At 36.1% G+C, this 26,704-nt stretch overlaps 1 protein-coding gene across 1 annotated transcript; it reads left to right on the top strand.

Moving 5' to 3' along the window:
• Positions 1 to 124: 124 nt before the first annotated feature.
• On the top strand, positions 125 to 26,277 carry lig1 (ligase I, DNA, ATP-dependent). The gene is made up of 27 exons (XM_056260104.1): positions 125 to 285; positions 516 to 578; positions 782 to 953; positions 1,049 to 1,220; positions 1,610 to 1,762; positions 5,095 to 5,451; positions 5,648 to 5,750; positions 5,864 to 5,959; positions 6,678 to 6,734; positions 6,857 to 6,915; positions 7,148 to 7,261; positions 7,341 to 7,507; positions 12,759 to 12,835; positions 13,082 to 13,173; positions 13,385 to 13,484; positions 14,486 to 14,571; positions 14,647 to 14,762; positions 14,886 to 14,981; positions 19,432 to 19,542; positions 19,844 to 19,915; positions 21,140 to 21,284; positions 21,557 to 21,639; positions 23,961 to 24,113; positions 24,683 to 24,736; positions 24,819 to 24,962; positions 25,119 to 25,211; positions 26,005 to 26,277. The coding sequence occupies exons 1-27, from the start codon at positions 269 to 271 to the stop codon at positions 26,077 to 26,079; spliced, it is 3,027 nt and encodes a 1,008-aa protein (XP_056116079.1). The 5' UTR covers positions 125 to 268; the 3' UTR covers positions 26,080 to 26,277.
• The last annotated feature ends 427 nt before the right edge of the window (positions 26,278 to 26,704 follow it).

Here is a 26,704-nt window from a genome sequence, read left to right as displayed (position 1 = left end):
CGAATTTGAGTGAACACTATTAGTAGATTTTCCATACGAAACACGGTGGCATCCAATAACTCCAATCCAACAGGGGGCACTAAAATGGGTTTGTAGTAAATAAACTCCGTTGTGTCTGTTGTCCGCGGGAAAGACGTCACTTTGGCGCCGAATCATACGGAGTTAAGCGCGCGGAAGAAACATCGATGCTTCAGAAATTGTAATAACACGAATATATATTAAAATATATTCTGGATTTACTCAATATCAGCACTTCAAGACATCAACAATGCAGCGAAGCATAGCGTGAGTGTGTCCTGCTCTTTTTTGTGTTTTTGTGTGTGTTGATGATAAATTGCAATGTCTGATTCTGACGCAAGACCGTGTTTTTACTCTAACGTTACCTGTGACATTAAGGGTTTTCCTTTAAGCTTTATTTCTTTAAATGTTTGAAAGATGTTACCGCTTACCTAAAGTATCAACTTAAGTGAGCTCATTTGTCTTTCATGCGTGATCTTTATGTTTCCCGCCCACAGGTCATTCTTTCAGCCAATGAAAGGCAAGGAGAAGAGTGATGGACAGGTCAAAGAAAAGGCTGAGTAAGTGACATTTTCCAAATTAAACATGCGTAAGTTTAATTTTTCTAATTTAACAATGTAGCAATTTCAGCCGACGCTGCCAAAAGCTGTTTACATTGCCAACATATATGGTACATATGGAGTCTAAAAAATGTCTGAAAACAAATAGGTAATGTTATAATGGTACATAATATTGTTTTTTTTTTTCTTCTCTTGCTGCTCAGACCTGTAAAAAGTCCCCTCAAAATTCAGAATGGCGTGCAGGAAAGTGATTCGCCCGTAAAGAAGGTTCATAAACGCAATCGAGCAATCATAGACAGTGATGATGAAGAACAGCCGATGGTTAAAGAACAGGCGCCAAAACAGAGTGAAGTTCAAACAGTAAAACCAGAGAAGGTAAGAATTGAGTCATCATGACCATCAACCATGAGAACATGTCAGTATTGTTGTTGACAAATCTGTTTCAATGTGTTCCTACTTCAAACGGACAGATTTCTGATGTTACAACGGCTGCTTCCACTCCTGTATCTCCAAAAACTCCCAAAACCCCAACAACTCCGGTCACTTCCAGTGCATCTGTTGCTGTCGTAACCCCTGCTTCCTCAGGCACTCCAGCAACTCCAACATCAACATCACCGTCAGGCATTCCCAAACGCAAAACCGGTCTGTATTAGTCTCCTCTTCTCACGTTCCTTCTTGTAGTACTGATCACTTATTCTCTCTTTAATTCTTCTTAATACTCTCAAACAGCTCCAGTAGTTTTTTTTATGTACATTTTCAGAAAAATCTAATATTTTGAAATGGAACAGTTTATTGAACCTTTAGACAAAATATTAAAGAAAATCTTAAAAACAAAGTTGCACATGGGCTTTATGTTTTGTTCTGTTTTTGAAACTTAAAGGCTTTTATGGCCATTATAGTGAATTAAATGAAATGGTGAGAATATGGAAAAGAAATTATTAAAAATTTCACCATAAAAATGAATAGAAATGCATATATCAAATATGATACAGTAGGCTTTATAAATTTAAAGTCCTTATCGCTTTGTCTAGCCCGTAAGCAGTTCCCCAAGAGGAAGCTGGAAAGCAGGAGCGATGGAGAGGGGTCGAAAGAGGAGGAGGAGGAGGAGGAGGAGGGGGAGGGAGAGAAAGTTGGAGGCCAGGAGAGTAAGAGAGCACGAGTGGAGGAATCACCTGGACAGACAGGTGAGATTAGCTGATCTCTGTGCATGAGTATATCCTTTCTAGGGCTGTAACGATTCAAGTCGAGTACTTGATTTAAATAAATCCTCAATTGCAATTTACCCGTGTCGAGTAACCGGCAAAATAACGGAAGGGGAGCGATCCACAGAAGAGAATCCATTAACCGCATTACACTGTTTTCTAAGGCTACGCAATATATTTAAAACCATTTACAATCATAATATAGCATAGTGCTATTGTCAAATCACAATGGCTGCGTTTCAGTTAAATAAATATATGCACTGTTTATTTTTTTTCACTGAGAAGCACGACGCTTTTATTATTTACATGCGTGCAGATTACATGTTAAAATCACCTCATCTCCGTTCACAGTAAACGCTGCTCCACACAAACTCTCTCTGCATGTGCTGTTTGTTTAGGTTTCCTATAACGTGCATTTGGGAACGCGAAAAGTCAGACACGGACTATGTTTTAGAGTTGCACTGTTATCATTTATATGCGTGGAACATCTCGGGTTTCTCAAACTCTTCTCTGCATGCTGTGAGTTTGGGTTGCTTAGTTATAACGTTCATCTGGGAACGCAGTGTGCGCCATTTCACAAGATTTGTTAGGTAACTCATTTGGAAATATACGCCAGCACAGGAGAATACATTATGTTTCTAAATATGCGAGTTCATCGCGTTTTCAAAATAAAAGTTTAAACTCTCGCTCTGAGTTTGCATGTTTTGATCTGCACATGTTCTTGTTCAAGAAATTACAGATTGCATTTCTATCGTACAGAAGTGATCAAATATTAAAGATTAAGTGGACATTTGAAGTAAATGTTGATTGGCCAATATTAAACAAGGATTTGATCATGCCGTAGTGCCGTAACTAACACCAGGGCGTTGGCGCCCTCTGCAGGCATTTGTTATAGTAATGTACACAAGTCATGTTTAGATTAATTTATTATAATTTATTTTACATGGTGTAATTTAACAGTGTTGTTCAATAAAACCCATATGATTACTTACTTTGATACTTTATTTGAACCAATTATTATTGCTTGTTATTATATATTTGTATTTTAAGTCATTTTAAAGGCTGTTGTTAACTTGGATCTATTTATTTACCACAATTTTTTAATCCGATTACTCAATTAATCGATGGAATAATCTGTAGAATACTCGATTACTTAAATAATCGATAGCTGCACTGCCGTGCAAAGGCAAAAGACCGTAACTTCTTGTTTGGTCGAAAATTAGTTTTTTATATTTTTGGCACATTCAAGACCCCCTTTATCATGTGGATAAGTATCTTGAGTCAATTACCTCGTTTTTTCGAGAAAATAATGGGTTGTCTTAACAGTAACTTCCAAAAGCCCGTGAGAAACCAAGGCAGAACACCGTAACACCAGTTACCGCTCTTTGGCTTTGTTTTGGAACGCTCATTTTGAGTTACGGTACTCTGCCTTTGTTTAGCCGCGCATCAATATGAAGTTACGGTGCTGGGGTTCTATCAAATATGCTACCTTTCAGATTGTACGGTGTTCTGCCTTTGTTTTGCTCTCCATTAAAATTGAAATTACGATGTAGCCTGTGTACAGCTGCCATCAGTCCCTGTAACTTCTGATACAGCTGCCATCAGTCCCTGTAACTTCTGATGTCCTCAGAGCTTTGTCCAGCACAAATGCGGTCAGAACATTTAGTATGGTCTGAACCCGCTCCATATGAAAAACGTGCGATAGGCTATCCATCGCGAATGATATATGCAGAGTTGACAGAAAAAAATGTTACACACGCCGTAGCAGGTGAATACAACAAAGAACTAAATCCCCGCCTCACCCAGATCGGGTACCGGACCTGGTTGAAACAATCATGCATCTAGCTGGCAGAGTGCCAAAACTTCGCCAGCTCCGCCCTGAACACGGTCGAGCCGACGCGCGACTAATATATCACAGAGTGATAATAATGAAGCAACAACGGTATATTGGTGCATACAACATAATGCAGCAAGAATTGTTGGTGCATACAACATCAGACAAGCTGTTACAAGCGGGTTGTACCTACAATCACACTGTCCGGAATAAATCCGCGGGACGAGCGAAGTGCACTGCACAATAATAGGGCAGACAGCTGAAACCACCGCTACTGAAAAGACGCAGAACACAGAAGGTTGTGCTATAAATGCATTAGTCGTCTAGGTAGTCCAGAGCGCGCTCCCCACCGAGTCTCAAGATGGAAAGCACTGCGTTCGTACTTCGTACTTTTCGTGAACGTACGAGGAGCATGACACCTTCGAACACGAATATACTATAAACGAGTCCCCGGGTCGAATGTGCGCGAGGACCTGTTTTATCGTGATCATTTTGAACGCGCGTTTATCAAGTCTTATGCCACTCGGTACCAATTGAAGATCTTACCGCTATGGAGGTATTTTGCCATGTCTCATGTATTAATAATGCCACCAGAATGCAACCAAAGTACAGGGTAGTAATAAGTAGATGTCTATAAGTGTAAATCATACAAAATAAATGCCATGATCACTAGATTTTATACAGGTGTAACTATAATGATTTTGTTAATGGTGATCAGCAACCAAATATTGATAATGTGGAAGTTACTGCCTTTTGCCTTGGCATAACTTCTCACTTTTTGCTGACAATGCAAAGGCAGAGTGTACAGTAACTTTAAAATAGTGGTCAAAAGTCAAGTTTGAGCTCAAGATTTTTTATGTAGATAATTTTTATTACTAAAACATCTAATTGCCAGATTTACAGTGTCCTACCTATAATTAATTTGGAGGGACAACTGAAAATCTTTAAAGTCATTTTTCTCAGTTCCAAACTCTAGCGAGTTAAGGTCTTTCTCATAATTTTTTTATTTTGTAATATTTTGTAACTATTGATGTAATATTAACCCTAACTAGACAGAACTTACTAAATGTTATTTTAAGGCTATCGTTGTTATCATAGAAATGTTTGTATAGAGTGATAAAAGGCAAAATGGTCAATAAATTAGAAGTTAAGGTATTTTGCCTTTGTATGACCCATTATTGTTTTGCAGATAATGCAAAGGCAGAATACAGTAACTTCCGAATAGGGGTCAAAGATCAAGTTTGAGCTAAATATTTTTTAATGTAGATAAATATATTCATTATGACAACTACTCTGCAAATTTTCATTGTCCTACCTATCATACAATTGGCTGGACAACAAAAAAACTTTAAAGTCATTTTTCTCAGTTTCACACTCTGGTGAGTTAAGGTCTTTTGCCTTTGTAGGGCAGTGCAGCCCTAATCCTTTCCACAGTCTCAGTACGTTCCTCATCGATTTTCTCTTTCTCTTTTCAACTTAGAGAATGAGATGATGGAGGTGGAAGAGAAGAGCGCGGATGGAAAGACTGTAGTGGAGGAACGGAAAGATGAGGATGAAGCAAAGACGAGTAAAGTTGTGGACAATGCAAACAATGAGATGAAAGAGAATGATAATAATGATAAGCAGAAGAAAAAGATAAATGAAGAGAATAAGAAAAAAGATAATGATAAAAAAGATAAGCAGAAGAAAAAGATAAATGAAGAGAATAAGAAGAAAGAAAAAATAGAAGACAAGAAAGAGAAGGAAGATAGCAGTCCTGAACGATTAGAGAAAAAAGAGAGAGACACAGAAGACGAGGGGGGATCGGCCAAAAAGAAACCCATCAGCAGCTTTTTTGGTAAGCCTTTTTTTCCTATTCTTTTTTTTCTCCTTCTGTATTTTAATTAAAAGAATAGCTCACCCCAAAATTAACATTCTGTCATCATTTACTTACCCACATGATGTCCCAAACCTGTATGATTTTTAAGGGGGAGTAAATGGGGGCAATTTTCATTTTTGGTTTACCTATTTATTTAACTTTCAATCTTTTGTAGCACCCAGAAAGGCAGCTGTAAAACTGGAAAAGGAGGAGCGAAATGTGGGAGAGAAAAAGGATGTAGAAATCCCTGACGTCGCTGAACAGAAAGAGAATAAAAGGTTAAAATCCAAAAAATATTCAAATGTTAAAACGACTTGGAATATTTTACTTTGAAAATATAATTGTTTGTTTTGGAAGGACCCCATTTAAATGAGCTTTATTTTTTGGACAGCGAAAAGGGGGTGGAGTCTCCCGTGCAGAGCAAGTATGATCCCTCCAGGGCACAGTACCATCCCATTGACCACGCCTGCTGGAGCAGGGGCCAAAAGTAAAGACTGACTTTTATTAGCTATATAACAGAGTGCCAAATGAGTCCTGTAGTTACTGTAGCATTTTTGCAGATTAAGTTTCATCGTCCCAAAGTCAGTGAAATAAGCTCATTTTTATTGCTTTTACGTGTCTTAAAATGGGAATTGCTAACAAGTGGCTAAATGGGACTGCAGAGGTTGTCGGGGACATTAAACGTCACGCCGAACAGGAAAATTCTAGGTTTAGGTTTAGACTAGTCGTTTGCAAAATTTCCATTTAAACGTTAATTAAATTAGTTGTGAACATCACTACTCGTGAGCACGCTTACGCATCCTAAAATTACAAACAGGACACCCAATGGTCTTGTGGACTTTATGATTGCATGCACACAGCAGCTATTTTAAGTCCACAAGACATGGCACAAAGTACATATGAGGTGTGCCATTTAGGAGAGTGCCTAATTAGCTTTTTACTTATGTTGATTGTATTTAGACTAAATTCATTAAGTTGTTCATTTGTGAATATTACATTGATGAACAAAACGTGTTAGAATTGTTAGGGTTGCTTTATCATTAAAAGATCAGAAAGTGAAATGAATTATTCATCTGAAGTTATAGTCTTTGTTTTTTCTAATGCATTAACAAAAACCTTAATTCAATTGCAAATATTTTTGAAGCAATAAAGTTTGACACTTTTTCTATGAAAGTACATTGTTTATTTCTCTATCCCTTTCTCAGAGTGCCATATTTGGCTGTTGCTCGCACCTTTGAAAAGATTGAAGAGGATTCGGGAAGGTATGAAGTGTAGAATTATTCTGTATACTGTTTTATATTATTCTGTGTTTTTCTCTTGCATCTATTTCATTCTGAAAAGGAGTATGCTGCTATCAAATTTTTATCTTTTTTCTTTTTTTTAGGCTGAAAAACATTGAAACTCTTTCCAACTTTTTGCGCTCTGTAATTCTTCTCTCTCCAGGTGAGTGTGTTAACTGATTCATGGGGTTTAAATAGGTTGTTAATTATGCTAGAAAGAGATTGTTTTTCTTCCTTGTTGTCCAAGTAATGAATAGATGAACAGATTATTGCTCCTGTTAGGGAGACAGATTGAAGAAAAAGACTATCTTGTGCAAACCACAAAAATGTAGTATACATTCGAAATGTCTAAGCTTCACTGTTTCCATCTGTTCAATACTCTGTTGTTTGTTTAGATGACCTGTTGTGTTGTGTATACCTGTGTCTGAACCAGCTCGGCCCTGCGTATCAGGGTCTGGAGCTGGGCATCGGGGAGACTGTCCTGATGAAAGCCGTCGCTCAAGCAACGGGTAAATATATTTGTGTGTTCCCTAATGCCATTCACCATTCTCTTTGCCTGACCCCTGTACTGTTGACTTCTGTTACCAGGGCGACAGTTGGACAAAATCAAGGCGGAGGCTCAGGAGAAAGGTGACCTGGGATTGGTTGCTGAGAGTTCCCGCAGCAATCAGACAATGATGTTTAAACCGGCCATTCTGACAGCAGGGGGTGTTTTCAGCAAACTGAAAGAGATTGCTAACATGAGTGGAAACTCTGTAAGTAAAGATGAGAATAATGTGAAGTACACCTTGTCACTTAAAATGTATTCAAGGTATATATTTTTATGAGTACATGTATTCCCTGTAGGGATGTGTGATGTATATCGTCTGCGATAATATGGTAATTGTGGTTTTAACGATGTGTGATTTGACATTATCGAGTATTGCCTGCCCCTCACACACACCCAGAGAGTGCATGCATACTCTACGTGATGTAGTCTTGTAGATAAGACTAGTGCGCATTTAGAGTGCACGCTTTTACTGCGTGATTTAGTCTTTATTTATATCATTTAGTAATAAATACCACAAGAGTGCAGCTTTCTCCAAATATCAGCATAACAAATGTGATATTGATTTTATACAAGTTTAATAAACAAGAGTTTAATATTAACTGACTTACATTTTAGACACCATATTGCCTGTTTTTGCTCTATTTCGCCAACGAAAATAGTTCAAACAAAGCCACACACGGTGGTGTTTCTGTACTAAGCGAATCAGGTTTTTGAACGAATCAGTTGTCTAGGATTGACTAAGATAGTCATATGCTTCTTTCCTTGAATGAATCAGCCGTTTGAATTAATCGGTTCAATGTCAATGATTCGATCATTAAAGGAGAACTCCGGCGCAAAATGAACCTTTGGTCTAATAAAACATTGGTACCTAGTCAACCGTTCTCTGAGATTTGTTTTCATGATAATCGAATGTAAAGAGTTTTATCTCTAAAAACTGTTTAGCGTATAACGCTAGTAATGGGGACATATAATAAGTAAAAAGAAATCGCTAGTTTATACCACTAACAAGGCTCAAAATAGCCCCACACGAACACAGTAACATAATGAGGGTCCCTACATGCAAAACGAAGCATTGAGAACTTTGTAAGTGCACAGACCGTTTAATAAGATAAAGATAAAGACTGTCCACTTCGTGTATACAGACAGGAGCCATCTTTGGAAAACAGTCTCGACTAATCAAACCAGGAATGCCATTCATACAGTTCACTGAACTTCAGTTCAGCTCACTTAGCACGTCGTTCGTGTTTTGATTAGTCGAGACTGTTTTCCAAAGATGGCTCCTGTCTGTATACACGAAGTGGACAGTCTTTATCTTTATCTTCTTATTAAACGGTCTGTGCACTTACAAAGTTCTCAATGCTTCGTTTTGCATGTAGGGACCCTCATTATGTTAGTGAGGGGCTATTTTGAGCCTTGTTAGTGGTATTAACTAGCGATTTCTTTTTACTTATTATATGCCCCCATTACTAGCGTTATACGCTAAACAGTTTTTAGAGATAAAACTCTTTACATTCGATTATCATGAAAACAAATCTCAGAGAACGGTTGACTAGGTACCAATGTTTTATTAGACCAAAGGTTCATTTTGCGCCGGAGTTCTCCTTTAACAGAGACTTGCTGCCACCTACTGGCGGTTTCAATTTCACATTTCTTTTTAAAAATAATTTTAAATATTAATATTCAATATTGCAAAGATGAATTTTGTTTGATACTGATTTCATTTGATTGGTAACAGCCCTATTGTGTCTTATTTTTATAATTAAATTTGATTAAATTAATCAAATTGACACAAAAGATGATGCATGCATATAATTAGGTTTTAAAAAAAAAAATGGCTTTACAAAGGTAAAAATGCCCATATTAGGTAAAAAAATCAATTGAAACATATTGGAAAAATAATTTCTGTCACTGCTGTGAACTGACCACCACACAGAGTATGAAGAATATCAAAAACTTTAGGAGTCAGCTGTCCACGACAGTCCTAAACCTGCCAAAGTACCAACACAATAAACACACTCTCGAAAATATCGAGATATAATTTTTTGTTAATATCACACACCCCTAATTCCCTGGGAGTTGTATACACAGGCTTGGTGTTGCTAGCATCATGCTTTAGTTGCGCTACAGGAAACATACACTATATGCCATATATAAACTATATAAACAATATACATGCAAAACCTATTAATTAGGACTGGGTTCATGCTCACCAAAGCTGTTTGACAGAAACACAGTACAAATAGTAATGTTAAAAAATATGTTATTACAATTTAAAATAACTATTTCAGGGATTAAAGTTCTCCGTCGCTACGACGGATTTCCGTTAATTGCAGCGAATCTATGACGGATATCCGTCAATTGCAGGGTTCCCGTCTGTCCTTATGTCTTAAATTAACTTTTCATAATTTTAAGGCCGTAAATAGGCTTTCATTTCGCAAACAGTGTGATAAATGTCTTAATTTTAGTTTGAATAGGTCTTAAATTAAGGAAAGATGATGCGTATTCACCCTGCTGAGGGGGGATGTGATAAAGCCTGGAGTGGAGCAAAAGCACGTTCCTCTCTCCACTCTAAGCATTCTGTAATCACTTTGCTCATGGTCCACTCCGGTTTTTCAATTCCCGCTCACGGAAAAACTGCTCCCTGGACCCTGTTCACTCAATCTTGTCAGGCGAGGCTACAGCTCGTTTGCTGCGGTCCCATGATAGAAAACAGAACGCGGGTCAATATTGGTCGTTTCTCAATACCAAGTACGCAAACTTCGGACTTGCGTCCTTGGTAGTTCGGACTTGCCAAGTTCGACTCAGGAGAACAAACTCCCGAGGACGAGAGGACGCTGCTAACAGCGCGTTCTTGATCGCGTCACTCAGCACGCGGCTACTCCGGTTATCAACTCTGCCTTTTTTCATCAACACCACTGTGCCTCTTTTCTTTTATAAATGAACATAATTATTATCATAAACATATAAATGGCCACACAAATGTGGTTCAGGCAACGCACATTGATTTATCATATAGTTATAACAACACGAAATATAGCTAAAACACAAACCTGCTTCTTTTTGTTTTCATTTTAAAAATATGAAACATTATTTATCATTAAAACTGACATTTAACAAACAGACAGGGTTGTATCGTTTTATTGTATTATGCGTACACATACAGTGAAGAGAATGCATAGTAATATAATATTTTATATATTTTAGAATATATAAAATTACACAACCATGTCTCTTTTTTGTTAAATGTCAGTTTTAATGCTAATATCCCGTTCAAAAGTAGTAGCCTAATAGGTAGTAGGGGTGGAACGGTACACAGAAGTCACGGTTCGGTTCATACCTCGGTTCAGACATCACGGTTCGGTACGATTTCGGTACAATGGAGGGAAAAGAAGGCATTGTATTTTTTAAATAAGTTTTATTAATAAAGGCATAGAACCAGTTTATTTGTAGTGCACTGACAATAGTTTTATATAATTCGTTTATTAATTAAATTAATAAAAAGACAAAAAGACCTTGCGATATGTTTGGTAATTGTACCTGAATTAATTTAAAATTAATTTTGCTATATTTCAGATAAATATATTTGTTTTCCTTAATTTTAATTAACATTATTAATTAACAATGTAACATTATTCTCATCTGAATTATAAATAATTGATTTCTGTATAAAATAATATTACCATTAAAAACGCATTCGATTTTCTTTTTTAATCAATGTAGAATGTGTAAGATTAGTGCTCCGAGGACGAGAAATGAAAACCAATGCAATATGATGAATGTCTAAAAGATGGGACCCACAGACTGTTTTGAAATGTAGTTGGATAAATATGTTTTGCTTTTAAAAGGTGAGAGAGAGAGAGAGAGAGAGAGAGAGAGAGAGAGAGAGAGAGAGAGAGAGAGAGAGAGAGAGAGAGAGAGAGAGAGAGAGAGAGAGAGAGAGAGAGAGAGAGAGAGAGAGAGAGAGAGAGAGAGAGAGAGAGAGAGAGAGAGAGAGAGAGAGAGAGAGAGAGAGAGAGAGAGAGAGAGAGAGAGAGAGAGAGAGAGAGAGAGAGAGAGAGAGAGAGGAGAGAGAGAGAGAGAGAGAGAGAGAGAGAGAGAACAATGTTGTGTTTTATTGCGAGTGTACACACATATAAGTAAACACTTTGCAGGTTTAATGATCTGTAAAATGACGGAGTATGTTTTTTGTTTCCACTGTTCAATCGCGGCCGCGCCTCTCTCTCACACACACACTCCAGCATTGCAATCTTGACATCGCAGCCTGTTCATTATGCGGTCACACCAAACCCGAATAGAGCGTTAAATTTGCGTCTAGTTCGACGCTAGTCCAAAGCGAATAGGACGCGCGTATAAAGCCAACGTTTGAAGTGAACGCGCATTCAGAGCTAAGCCGATGGTACAGATTATGTGTCCCTAAAGAACCCGCGTATCTAACAGTAGTTCTGCATTACATTAATTAATTTTCACGCGAGTTTTATTTATTTTTATACCGTGTATTCTCCGTGTAAATTCGTGCACCGAACCGTGACGCCCTTACCGTTTCGGTTCGGTACGAATACATGTACCGTTCCACCCCTAATAGGTAGGCTATAATAAGCTATACAATGAGAAATAAAGCAAACAATTCAATTAAACATAAGTCAGCTCTGTAATAGGCTACAAAGTTAAAGTTAAATATAGCCTACATAATAAAGTTATAAAACTTCACTTTGCCCTCAGCCAAAACAATTTGCCATGGCACAAACTATATATTAATATAGTTTAGCATTGTTTGGTCTCATAAGATAAATAAAAACACGCACTGAAAAGTTATGTAGATGGTTGATTATTTGTCAAGATAAGTAATTGTTTTTCATAGATTAAAATAGCTTTTAAATTACTCAATATTAGATCGGTTTTAAACATCTTCCCTTAAAACGCTATTGGTCTCGACTATTTAAATAAAGTTACAGGAATATGACTTGGCCTGAAAAAAATTTCAGTCAGAAGAATTTTTTTCACTTTAATCCCTGCTATTTTCTATTTGAATATATTTTAAAATGTAATATATTCCTGTGATGCAAAGCTGAATTTTCAGCATCATTACTCCAGTCTTCAGTGTTGCATGATCATTCAGAAATCATTCTCATATGCAGATTTGGTTTCAAGAAACATATCCTAATATTATAAATGCTAAAAAAAAAAGTTGTGCAGCTTAATATTTTTGTGGAAATTGATACATTTTGTTCATGATTCTTTGATGAATAGAAAACTAAAGAACAGCATTAATTTGAAATCGAAATCTTACTGTCGCTTTAATCAATTTAATGTGTACTTACTGAGTAAAAGTATTAATTTCTTAAAATAAAATAAAAACATTCACCCCAAACATTTGAACGATAGTTCAATTTTGGCCATGTACCGTATATCTGTTTATTTTCTGTTCTCAAAGAAAATCAACTTCCTCTCTCTGTCAGGTAATAAATAAGAAGATTGACATTATTAAAGGCTTGTTTGTGGCGTGTCGGTTTTCTGAGGCCCGATACATTGTGCGGTACGTAATAAACCTTTCACTTACAACTATTTAAATCTCACATCTGACCAACCATGCAGAAATGTTGAGTACATTCTGGAAAAATACACAATAATGAATGTAATTTATTTATGACAGTTGATTTTTCCTAATTCTAAATGATGTGCCGCTGGCCTTGATTAGACTGGTGTATGGTGACAGATTTATATGAATATTAATGCTGAAATGAAATATGTTAGTTTGATTGGTTGCTTGTGTGATTGACAGGTCATTGGCGGGGAAGCTGCGGATCGGATTGGCTGAGCAGAGCGTTCTCGCTTCTCTCAGTCAGGCTGTGTGTCTGACGCCCCCGGGCCAAGGTTTAAAATGATCCTAATGAAATTGGCATTAACACACATCATAATCAGAGCATTGATAGAACCTCCAGGCATCTGGCATTTGCAATTACTCGACTCTCTGTCGTGATGAATAAAAAATGAATAACACTTAAACATGTTAATATTAATTAGGTGTCCATTTGGTTTAGCAGTGTTCAAATGCTGCTAATATGTTTTTCTTGTGTTGGTTTAGAGTTCCCACCAGCTGTGCTGGATGCAGGGAAAGGAAAGAGTTCAGAAAACAAGAAAGTGTGGCTGGAGGAAAAAGCACTGATCCTGAAACAGGCATACTGGTGAGGATGTATATATAATTATTATTATTATTAAAAATAAATTAATGCTTCTATTCAGCAAGACCCTGGTCAAAAATAGATCAGAAGTGACAGTAAATGCATTTGTTAAAAGATTAAAAGATTTCTATTTCAGAAAAATTTGCTTTGCCAACACAAAAATAAATTACATTTTAAAATAGAATGATACAATAATTTTTCACAATTGTATAGTTTTTACTGTATTTTATAAATGCAACCATTGCATAAATGTTCACTGCAGTATCTCTGTGATGTTTCCACACAATAAAATGTTATTAAAACTATATTTTGGTTCCTCTAATTGGGAAAAAATACCATTGTAAATAGAGTGAGATGTATCGAATACCCCCCAAACGCTGAATAATATCAAGAGATTTTTTTGATTCATGAACATGACTGTGGTATTAATTCTTTTTTTATTTGGCTAATTAATACCTTGTCAGTAGTCTGTTTTCAGGCTCCTTGTCTCACAACTCTCAAGTATGAAAGCTGTAAGATATTTTAATTAGGTTTCATTAGCAAAAGATTTTGGAAGTCTGGTTCATTATTGTGAAAATGTTTGGGTAACTATATAGAATATTCATATGCACACATTTTCATTGTTTGTAATTTGTATTGATATTTTTATAGTGGATGGATACTGTCAAAAGCCTGAAAAGTGAAAATATCAAGATTTTTTTTTAGTTTATTTATTTTTCCAGCCCTATTGGCTGTGGCTAGTATGAGTGGAAATATACACAGAATGAGCACAACCTGATTGTCAAACACCAACCGGTGCTGAGAGGGATAATTATCCGTATACTATAAACAATATTTCAATTACGACTACAGGTGTCCGCTGCATAACAAGTGCTTGTTTAATGAGAAGTAGCATAATTTGTACCCTACAGGAAGTCTGATTTTTAACAATTTGTTGCGGTTACTACCTATCACCAATGCATACAAATAATATTCATTGCTTTCACTTATATTTTTCTTTTCAGTGAGATGCCCAATTATGATGCAATCATTCCTGTATTGCTGAAGGATGGCATAGATGAACTGCCCAATCACTGCAAGCTCACCCCAGGTACTGACCAATCACAGTTTGCTAAGTTCTCCCACCATCTAGTTGAAAATGAGATTAAACAGTGTTGTTTTACAGGTGTGCCCCTGCGGCCCATGTTAGCTCACCCAACTAAAGGGGTCGGTGAGGTAATGAAACGTTTTGATGAGGCATCTTTCACCTGCGAATATAAATACGATGGAGAGAGGGCACAGGTGTGTGTTATTTTATCTTATTCCACAAGGTGGAGCCTCTGCCATAGAAATGACTTTGTTTCCATAGCAATATCATTGATTGAATTGTTAATTGTTTTTGTTTTTTTGCTTTGCATCGAATAGATCCATATTCTTGAGAACGGAGATGTGCACATTTTTAGCCGAAACCAAGAGGACAACACAAGCAAATACCCTGATATTATCTCAAGAATCCCTCAGGTAACACATATGCAACCAGCAGGATAGAAATAAAATTCAGATGGATGCAAAAGAGGGTCTCTTTGTCTAAAGCTGGGGGTGCACTGTGCGATTCTTGCCACATTTGCAGTCTAATTTCAGGGATAATAAAAGATTCCATCATAGGGTGAAACTGGCAGTCTTGGATCGCCTAAGCCTCAGTGTGACATGCTCACTGATGCCCAATTAATTGCTTCTGCAAAGAAATCTTTGCCTTAGAGGCTCTGGCAGAGTTGTTATGATGGTCATGTTTATATATTATATAAAACATTTGCTGTTGAAGCTTAAAATAAATCAGTGTTGTTGTTGATAACTAAAACTATCAAAAATCGTTTTTGGATTAATAATAAATATATATATATTACACAATTATAAATGTTGCTTTGGAAAATTAACTTAGAAGTACTAAAAATTTCTACAACTAATTAATGTATTGTATAAATTAATTATTCCAATAATTACATAAATTAATTAGAAATATTAAGAAATAGACAACATAAAACTACTAAAAATGACAAAGCACATAAAGTTACTGAAATTTAAACTAAAAATAAAATGAAAATGGAAAATATAAAATCATACAAATATTAAATAAAAGTAAATATAAAAAAAAATACTGAAATGGAGAGATTGCATATTTCAGAACTAACGGCCTTCTAGTGACTTCAAGGCCAGGATTAGGCCATCGATATCGGCTGATAAATGATCTTTTTTGACGTTATCGGTCCGATAAGAAAATTGGGCCGATATATCAAAGCCGATAGATAGATTATTTACTTCAGTTGAGAGATGCGCGCTGTTCGCCATGATGGTTCTGAATGATTGGATTCACTTCGAAAAGGAAGATACAGTTCAGTGCAACATGTGCAGCACAAATCTGTCACATAGGCTTCATAATTTTATAATAAAAACACGCAAAAGAATGTTGTGAATTGTTGTTCGCCAGTGTTTCAGCGCGACGAGCGCGTTGTGGCGGAAAGAGCGCGTCTATGGAGTTTAGCCTTCATGACAAGCACAGTCAAGTTCTCTTTAGCATTCGCAGCATTCTGCGCCATTGTAAGTTGAAATATGTTTATTTTGTGTATCTAATATAGGATGCGTTTGGTTGAGTTAATGAACGATGCAGTAGCGCTTCATTGTAGGCTACCGGTGATCATCTTTGCTGTGATCATCTTTGATCATTTTAGCGTTGCGCAGCTCAAACAGCAAGGCACATTTATAACTATAATTGGGACTGTCATATACATGCCATTATAATGAGAACACTATTGTAATAAAACGTTGTGAATTCTCTGTTTAGTTGCCGTTTCAGCGCGTTGTTGTGAGAATAGCGCGTCCAGAACAGGGATTAGCCTACACATTATGACCAGCACAAGTTCGATTATGCATTCATGTCATTTTGCGCAGATAAGTCGTAATATAAAGTTGATGTAATATAAATATCTGATTAATCTCACATATGATGCGTTTCGTTCGTGGATTTAAACAACCTGCTAGAAAAGGTCTTCAGTTTTTGCCGGTGCTCGTTCTCTTCAGCTTCAGCGCGCGCAGATTAAATGCAAAACATTAAAAGCTATGATTGGGACTGTCATACAATTATAATTGTATTCACTATTGTAATACATTTATAAATTCTTTGGGTTTGCATTCTTCAGCAACCGTTGAGTTGATTAACCTTCTAGCAATCAACCTTCTCTTCAGCTTCAGCGCGCGCAGCTCACACAGCAATGTCAATTGAAACAGTAACTAAGCTATTAAAGATGTTTACTATCAATGTAATATTAAAAATGTTACATTTTTTTCAAAAACATTGCGTTATAATTAATAACTAACATTATTTTGTTCTCGTATTATTTTTATTATGGTTTGATTAAAATATTTTTTTCTTATTGTCCGTGCGGAGGCGATTCCATTTTATTGATCCATGGGACATGCATTTTGTTTTGTTTTATATGCAGCCCAATGTTATCCAATGACTTGTTTGCATTATTTATGTATTTTATTTTTTGTTAGGCAATAGATTTTTTGATAACACTTTACAATAAGGTCTCATTTGTTAATGCATTAACTAACAGAGAGCAATAGCCTTTGTTATTGTTAGTTAATAAAATATGTGCGTTCATGTTAGTTCACAGTGCATTGACTAATGTCAACAGATACAACTTTCTTAATGTTTTATAAAATTGTTGGGTCATGCTAACTAATGCTAACAAAATTAAACCTTATTATAAAGTACCATTTTTTAATAAAGAAAGTTGTCCATATGAGTGTAAAATTAAAAAGATAAGGAATCTTACACTGGTTCAAACTAGGCTATACTGTATTGTATAGGTTTGATTTATGTTAAAAGTGTTTGAGACAAGGCTTTTAATGGTGAGCCTTTTGTTATACAGGCTATCAAAGTATATAAAATTTTTCCATTTAGATTTATCGGCCAATATATCGGTTATCGGCTTTCAAATGTACAGAATTATCGGTTATCGGTATCGGCCAAAATGTTCATATCGGTGCATCCCTAATTAGGACATTTAAGTAGCTTTTATAAACATGCCTTAGAAAATGCATTACTGGTGACCATCTTGAGACAAAACAATAGCACTGACATATTTTAAGTTATGCCAGTGCAATTTGCTTTCAGTTAAAACAGCTCAAACATGCATTTTAGTCTGAGACTAGGTTTAAGCCTTGTCTGTGATACCGGGGGCAAATGTCTAGTCAACTCTGTCATTTATAACTAAAATCTTACATGTAGCTTATACAGTCGAGACATTTATTGTTGCACAGTCTGCCTGGGCTTTTACCCAATATATTACTGGGGTCAATTTGTACAGTCGGGCAAGCATCAATTTACCTTTTAAAAATCTGAACAGATTTTAAAATACTAGGTATCATTCACTTGCTGATGTTAGTTAAAAGGTAAAGAGGAAAAAGTTGGCATCATACACTAAATGACTTTCAAGTTGTTCCAAACACAAACTCAAGCAGAAACATTTGGCTCGTTATTAGGAGACACATGGCAAATTAAAACAATATGTTCACGCGATTTTCTGCAGAATCTGTCAACTTCGACTCCCCAATGTTTGCAGACTGGCTTTGACTTCTGGCAATTAATGACTACTCCGCCAGACTGCAAATCGGCATAAAAATTTGGGGGGAAAAATCTTGTAGTGTATTCCAGCCTTTAGAAAGAGAAAACCACTGCCAGTCAGGACATATGATGTTGAATATGCAGCAGTTACGAGATTTTCATCAAATGAGATTTCACTGTGGGTTGAGGTACCCAACGTGACACGATCAAAATAGAAAAAACCAAGGAACTGATGAAATGTGTGCAGAAACTCAGACTAACATGTTTAAGATGATACCTGGTTTGGACACGGTGTTAGAGTCTTTCTCACGGACTCTCTCTTTCTCTTTGTTTCTGTGAGTCTCTTTGTATCTGTCTTTTTCTCTCTCTTTTGCAAAGGCCATATTTGTCCTCTGTCATCCTGCTCTGTTCTCCTCACAAGAAAGCAATAATGGATTTCAGCCCTAAAGCAAAGAAAGCATTTGATGAATGACACAAGCTCACGCACAGATAAATCAATGAAAACGCTGTTGGTTTGCTTATCAGTGTCCATATCTCTCTCTGCCTTCGCTTTTCTCAGTTGTATGATATTCAGTGCAAAATCTCATTATTGTACAAGTATCGAAACTGTCATAAGTCTGAGTCAAACAAGATATCTTGTGGGGAATTAATGTTCACTCAGCAGCAGAATACAGTTGTCAGACATGTTTTAGACATATGGTTAAGTTCTTGGTTATGAAATATAATGACAAACATTTTATATGTACAAACTAGCTCTTGATTGAACAAGTGATTATAATAATAGTTTAATAATTAAGCTTATTAAAGGATGAATATTTAGATTTCAGTACAAGTTAAGCTTAATCAGTTAAGCATTTGTTGTGAATTGTTGATTACCACAAAATTTAATTATGGTTACATGTTCTAATCATGGCTGTCATGAGAATAGAAAGCTGGCTTCATTCATACAGACTGTATTCAAGCTGCTGTTGTTTGAACAGTCACACCTGTTAAATTTAGATAGTCCGTCCCAAACACTGAGTGTGAATGCAGTCAATTGTGTGAAAGGATTACAAACATTTACAAAACCACCCCATACATTCTGCTACAGCTCTCACAAACTCAATATGCACTTGTAACATCTATTGAATTGTAAATGTCACACAGCCTGGGGGTTCGATGTGTTGTCGATGTGTGAAGTGGTAGTGTTTAAAGCTCAGGTGACCTTATAAACAAGTAATTTTAAGATGTTATGGCTGTGAGGGGCATATCTGCAGGGTGAGGCTGTGCTCTGCGTTGATGATCCAGTTTATTCATATATTGATGGTAGATTTAATAAATGTCCTCATCACCTCTCTCTCTCAGGTGAAAAAAGAGAATGTACGGTCCTGTGTTTTGGATTCAGAGGCGGTGGCCTGGGACAGAGAAAAGAAACAGATTCAGCCGTTTCAGGTCCTCACCACGAGGAAGAGGAAGGTGAGAGATTTGAAAACAAAAACAGCTGAATATTGAAGAAAGATGCATAACTTAATGGTTAAATAAGGTAAGATTGATATATGGACAGACAAATTCTGGTAGCTTTTGGGAAGTTGACGCCCTGCAGTGTGAGATGCATTGTATGTTACATCTTAAATCATTTTAAATAGCATTTTGCTAATTGTTTTATGATTATTATGCATTCATGACCTAATATAGAAAATAAATTAAAAGAAAGTAAAAAATCTTGATGATGATTAACAGTCATCCAAATGTTAAAAACTTTTTGTGTGTATTTCAGGATGTGGATGCATCTGAGATCAAGGTTCAAGTGTGTGTCTACGCCTTTGACCTGCTGTACCTCAACGGAGAGGTGAGTCCATGATAACAGCCAATAGAATTAGAGATGCACCGATATGAAATTTCTCAGCCGATACCGATAGTCAGTTATTCAGAATGATATCGGCCGATGCCGATAGTTTGCTTTTTCTTATGGAAAACAAATCTCTCCTAAATAATGCCGCAAACCATGAAGAGAACCCTCTCATTTTGTACACTATTATATTAGAGGTTAAATTTACAGAGCTATTATATTCAACTGCTATTTATTTCCAGATATAATATTTACACTCAAATAAAAGCTGAAATGTTTAGTTTAGTTGTTTGTATGTATACAATGTTTGTATACAACTCAGTTACACATATTAGGTAGTTTTCATAAGCACTTGTCTTCATGGCAAATTTATTCAAACATACATGTATAATTAACAGTAAATAAGCTCCTATTTTTTTTTAAAGCTAACTAACAAATGACTTTCCTTAGGGTAAATGCAACCTTAAGTGATATTGTTCACATGCTGTTTTATTGACATCTTTCCTTGGTTAAAAACTCTGATTGATTATATGAGACATGATACGTATTTCGGTAAGTTGTTCTGTATCTTTCAACTTGCCTTCTGATATTCATGCATGTTTTTATAGATATAATTTGTATTAAAGTGGAAGAGATGACTCGTGCTCCCCGCTGCCGCCTGAACTGAGGCGCTACAGCAAACTGTAACGTCACAGGAGAGTCAAAATGCCATTAATTGTTTGAATTTCGTGATAGTGTCATCTTTCAAATTCTGTCCATTTGGTTTCTTTTTTGAAGTAACAAAGCACAGAGCTATTTGCGATTTATTGGATAAGAGGCGTGCTACAAATAATGTTTAGTATAGGGGAAAAGAAAACTGTAGATCTGGCAACCCTGGCTTGAACTACGGGTGATTCATAGGGTCAAATAGAGCCTGTGTTTATCTGTTAATGCGTTATTGTCACATTAACTTGCCCTAACTAACTCAACACGAGAGATTTTCTTCACACACAGTGTGAGTTGCAGTCGGTCATGTTTTACCGCACCCTTTTGATTGACAGGATATAATCGGCACTGATCACCTGCTGATTTAAACAGTCGGCCAATGGTGATAGTGGAAAAAATAGCTTTTTTATCGTCTGATACCGATTGTTGGCCGATACATCGGTGCATCTCTAATTTGAATAATTTTGCATGTCTCTGAATTTTCACTTTTTACATGTGAATAATGTGTCTGTCTTGCAGTCTCTGGTGCGAGAGCCTCTAAGCAAACGCAGAGCTCTGTTACGCGAGAGTTTTGAGGAGATAGAAGGAGAGTTTGTTTTTGCTCGATCCCTGGATGCTGACAACACGGAAACCATCGCTGAGTTCTTGGAGCAGTCTGTACGAGGTGTGTGAACTCGCCTTTTGTTGAACCTGTGCGGTTCATGATGATATTAATACATTTTAATGTTTAGATATTATTACATTTATTTTTGGGACATATTGTATTTGTACTTTTATACCATTAACAATTTTGGGATTGTTTTGGGTTGCCAATTTGAAATGTGGGTTCTGAAGAAAAACCAGTTAATAACTGACATTTCTATTCTATTCTCAATAATAGTAATATTTAATTTATAATTGCCTCATTTTTTATAAAATGGTTTAAATGTTTTGCAGATTCTTGTGAGGGTCTAATGGTGAAAACATTGGAAAAACATGCAACTTATGAAATTGCCAAACGCTCACACAACTGGCTCAAGGTATTACACACCACAGTTTCTAAATTTTCTTAAATGTGAAAATACACTTCTTTTTTTAATAAACTTTTAACTTTTATCATATTCATGTTTTAAAGAGGCCATATTATGCACTTTTACAGTCTTGATTTTGTTTTAAGGTCTACTAGAATAGGTTTTCATGCTTGTTTTTTCAAAAAACACATTTTTTTCACATATTTTACATTGTTGCTGCACCCCTCCTCCCAGTCTGTCAGTAATGCTCTGTTTAGTTCCAGTCTCTATGAAGACCCTCCTTTCGAAAAGCACAATGTGCTCTGATTGGCTGGACCAGTGTGTTGTGATTGGTCCTTTGCTTCGCTTCCACATTCTCGGAAGAAAACTTAAGGCTACAATCGAGGCATTTCAGAGAGTTCAGAAACAACTTTTTTTGCTTTGTAATTTTGCAGAACTTTTTCATGCTCAAACAGCAACATTACACTCTAAAGAAAGTTAAAGAAACTGTAAAAAGCATAATAGGTCCACTTAAACATTAGAATGCTATGTCGTTACAAGTAGAATTTCAGAAAAGTTTACTTTATAAAGTCAGATTGCGGGAATAAAAAGGTGATTTTTAGGGCTGTCGCTGTGAAGCTGACCAGCGCTGATGTCATTCATGGTAAATACCCTTAAGCGGTAAAAGGATGATACGACAAATATTTTGCTTTCCTTGGACACGGCAACCTTTTCACGAATATAGGCTATGACTTGACCTCAAAGACAGACAGGCGCAGGTAATTGCACGCGCTCAGTCGATCTCTCTCATTCACTGTCTGTTTAGGCTTCAGTGCAAATCCCCGAAGCCTCTGTACAAATCACCATGATAAACAGTCTAGTTATCATTATTAACTTACTTAACATTCAATACACATGCATGAAGTTCAAAACAAGAAGGGTACAGCCTTATGAAAAAAAAAATGCGAATATCGCAGTTGCTGCGGCTACTTGCATACCTCTGCGGTTTGGCTTGTCAGTACCGCGGTACTACAATTTTGCAGGTATCGTGACAGTCCTAGTGATTTTATTTATTTTTCTTTCTCTCAGACACACACAGATCAAGACTTGTTAAAAAAAATAAAACCCAGACAAGTATTCAAAGTCAGAAGGAAGGTGCAAGTCATTAAAGTGTAATTTCCACTCCATTAAGCTTTTCTCTTGTTCTGTGTCCGTATCCTGACATTAAGGCTGAGTGGTATGATGGAATATATACTCTGACAGTAGAAACGATATACCTATACCTTATATAATGTGATATATCTGTGTTGAGGTTTAAAGATAAAAAAAAATGAAATTTGTTGTCTACTACATCAGCAACTGTGTTCAGTTTAAATTTGTTTTGTGGATTATAATGGGAGGGATTTAGTTTTTTCAGACCTTTGGTCTGCATCCATCAAAATCCAAATGAAAAAGAAAATCAAATGAGATGAAGAACCTTTTAATTTGTAAAGTATTTCATTCATTGGATTATCAAAAAGATACTACTTCATGGTTATGTAAAATAAAACATTCGTGGCTTGAATTTCCTACAAAGTATATGAAGTGTCACTATATAAAATTACAAATTACTTTTGCTTATGCTCACCAAGGCTGAAAAACAGTAGTATTGTGAAATATTTTACCATTTAAAATAACCGTTTTTTATGGATTGTATTTTAAAATGTAATGTATTGCTTTGATGGCAAAGCTGAATTCTCAGCAGCCATTTTTTTTCAATGATTCTTTGATCATGCATCAATTAATTCAGCATTAATTCAAATTGAGTGTTTAATTCATCCTTAATGAATAATGAACCTTCCATTCTAACTCCAATTCTCACAGCAATTTATTAACCCATGTTTTAGTTTCTTAAAACTCTTAATTCAGGGTACCTACCATGAGGGGAGTTTTGACTTATGTTTCAAACTTGTGTGGCTTACTTTCTTCAGTAGAACACAAAATGTTTGGCAGAATGACAGCCTAAGTCACCATTCACTTTTATTGTACAAAAACAGTGTGGTGAAAGTGAATGGTGACTGAGGCTGTCATTCTGCCAAGCATCTCCTTTCAAGTTCCATAGAAGAATGAAAATCGTAAAGGTTTGAAATGACACGAGGAAGAGTGATGACAATTTTGAGCCGTTTTGCCTCTTGGTACATTTACCATGTTTTAATGATTTTGTTTAGTTTTTGTACTCCAGTACAAGACAAAGATACGGATAAAAAAATTTTTTCTTGCATTGTAGTTATTCAATTTATTCATATTTCTACTACTGTCAGAACTGTCATTTGCTTGTCTGTTATATTGTTTCTAATGGTCTGTTTATGCAGCTGAAGAAGGACTATCTGGAGGGTGTTGGAGACACAATGGATCTGTGTGTGATTGGTGCGTATCTGGGGAAGGGGAGGAGAGCAGGCAGCTATGGAGGATTTCTACTAGCCTGTTACGATGAGGAGAACGAGGAGTTCCAGTCTGTCTGCAAGGTGTGTGTGTGTGTTGCATTTGTCTGAGAGAGACCATGAAAAACTAGGACCATAAATCTTTTCAAGATTTGCATCATATGCAGATTTAATTAATTTAATTAATCGCATATATCAACATTTGAGGCAGATTTTGTAAGAAATTAATGATGAATAATTATATATTTGCTGAAAAATACGGTATAAACAGTAATATTGTGAAATATAACAATTAACAATTTCTATATATTTTGAAATGTAATTTATTCCTGTGGAATTTTCAGTCACATGATCCTTCAAAAATCATTCTAATATGCTGATATGGTGCTTAAGAAAATTATTATTATCGATGTCTCAACATTCTTAAAATAGAAAGTTTATTGCATTTATTTGAAATATAAATCTTTTGTAACATTTAAAATATCTTCGCCATCTCTTTTGATCAATTTAGTGTCCCCTTGCTACATAAAAATATATAAAAGTTCTTAAAAAAATTCTACGGCCTCAAACTTTTGAACACTTGTTCAAAAGTTAGTCAGACACCATTAAATAGAACTTACAAATAAATATTATCTGTGTTTTGCTTTTGTCAGATTGGAACAGGCTTCAAAGATGAAGATCTGGAGCAGCAGTACAATTTCTTAAAGGTACATCAATGTTTACACTTTGTTTCCATGTATTAGTGAGTACTTTGCTGGATAAAATATTTTTATATGCAATCCACCTCAGGAGCACATTTTACCTAAACCACGGCCGTATTACCGCGTGGACCAATCAACAGAGCCGGATGTCTGGCTAGAGGCAGTGCAAGTGTGGGAGGTGAAATGCGCTGATCTTTCACTGTCTCCAGTCTATAAGGCAGCGATGGGATTGGTCAGTACGCCATGCACATGTGAATCATGATGCTGAATCAGTGATTTATTTATTTTTTTGTGACTGATTTTTCATTGTTCAGATCTTGGTGCCAGATTTTAGTTTATTGTGCTTAAGTTTGGGTCTTTATGGTGTGATTCTCTCCTTGGCCATCAGGTGGACCCAGAGAAAGGCATTTCACTCCGTTTCCCAAGATTCCTGAGGATTAGAGATGACAAAAAAACAGAGGATGCCACCACAGGGTCACAGGTAACAGCCGAAATGCAGAAAAACTTGGAGCAAGGCACATAAGTGGAAACTTTACACATTCAGTAAATTCACAGTGCTGCGGAGGAAGTGACTCGGAAGCACAGATTAAGGCACATGGAAGACATTGGGGTCCAAAATCTTACAAAAATGTAAAACAAAGATGACTTTTTAACATAAGAATAGTTTATAAATAAATGTTATTTATATATATATATAAATATAAGTTATTTTTATATATATTTATAAATATATAATTAACTAATCTATAAATAAATATATATTATTTGTGATTTAAAAAATGTATTAAAGTAGAAAAAGCACAATAGCAGTTTCACTTATGTAATCAGTCTGTCATTCACAAATGTAGGAGTCAACAGTATTTACCCCACATGAGACATTTCTTTCAAAGGCAAATGTCATGAATGCATAATGCATGGAAAACTCAGGATATGACACCATACATGTGTGTGTTGTAGTTCCATGGCAAATATGATGGGAAGTGTGAGATTTTAAAGTAGTTTTTCCTCTTGAAAGTCAAACGTGATGACATTGGCATAGTTCGGAGCGTCGTGACATGGTGATTTAGTGCAGCAAGTGAAGTGGATCCGTTAAAGGAAATCCATCTTTTTACGTGCCACACTGTCTTTCTTTCCTTTCCCCCCTCATTTTCACAGTTCATTTATTTCAGTTTTCTTTTATTCCTGTCTCCCGACAGTTGGAAACACACAGGCGCACACAAACACACCCTCTCAAAATGAACTGTTCTGATCTCCTGCATCACTCTCTCTCTTAGATTGCTGATCTCTACAAGAAACAGCAGCAGATTCAAAATCAGGGTGACAAACCAGATCTGGAGGACTACTATTGATCTCTGCGGTCTGATTCGCTCCCATTGTCAGCTACTCTTATTCCAATTGGTCGATGGAGGATTTTTCAATATTTTGTTGCATATTAACATGCTGAATTTTAATGCTGTGATATTGTGAGACTTAATGAAAAATGGAAATGTCCATGTAAATAGTCTTTCAATTATACAGAGCGAAAATAAACACTTGCTTTTCACTAATTGTTTGCCTTGGGTATTTGTCACCACGGTTTTTGTCTGTTTTGTGTTCTTCACATGCAATCACATGTGTGTTTTTTTTCTGTTCGTGGTCTAGTGTCACACATTTATAAGCTTACGGATTCCAGTTTAATAATATGCTGTTTTAAGTGCGTCTAAACACAGATGATCATGTGAGTGCTTTATTGTTGAAGTGTGTCTTTAGCATAGCGGGTTTCCAATGAATTGATGGTCAATAGTTCTATTGTCAGTGACCAAAGATGGAAAATTTAATTATCCAGCTCTTTCGTTCCATCACTCGGTTTTGTACTCTCCATCTCTTCCTTCAAAGAATTCCCTTTCTTTTCCTCACTATTTGCTCACCCTCTCTGAAATGAGCCTGGCAGGTTTTGACACTGCCTCTGTCTGAGTTAAGACTGTAAAGAGAATT

This window comes from Rhinichthys klamathensis, unplaced genomic scaffold (genome assembly GCF_029890125.1).
Source record: "Rhinichthys klamathensis goyatoka isolate OS25496 unplaced genomic scaffold, OSU_Roscu_1.1 h1tg000008l_1, whole genome shotgun sequence".
NCBI classification, from domain to species: Eukaryota; Metazoa; Chordata; class Actinopteri; order Cypriniformes; family Leuciscidae; genus Rhinichthys; species Rhinichthys klamathensis.
The sequence above is the reverse complement of the archived record's forward strand: the minus strand, read 5'-3'. Positions and strand labels throughout refer to the sequence as shown.

Bases quoted from the DNA above. Each gene is read 5' to 3' on its own strand.
- lig1 (XM_056260104.1), top strand. The intron at 5,960-6,677 runs GTAAAGACTGAC...TCCCTTTCTCAG, and splicing joins TGCTGGAGCAGGGGCCAAAA to AGTGCCATATTTGGCTGTTG. The intron at 24,114-24,682 runs GTGTGTGTGTGT...TGCTTTTGTCAG, and splicing joins AGTTCCAGTCTGTCTGCAAG to ATTGGAACAGGCTTCAAAGA.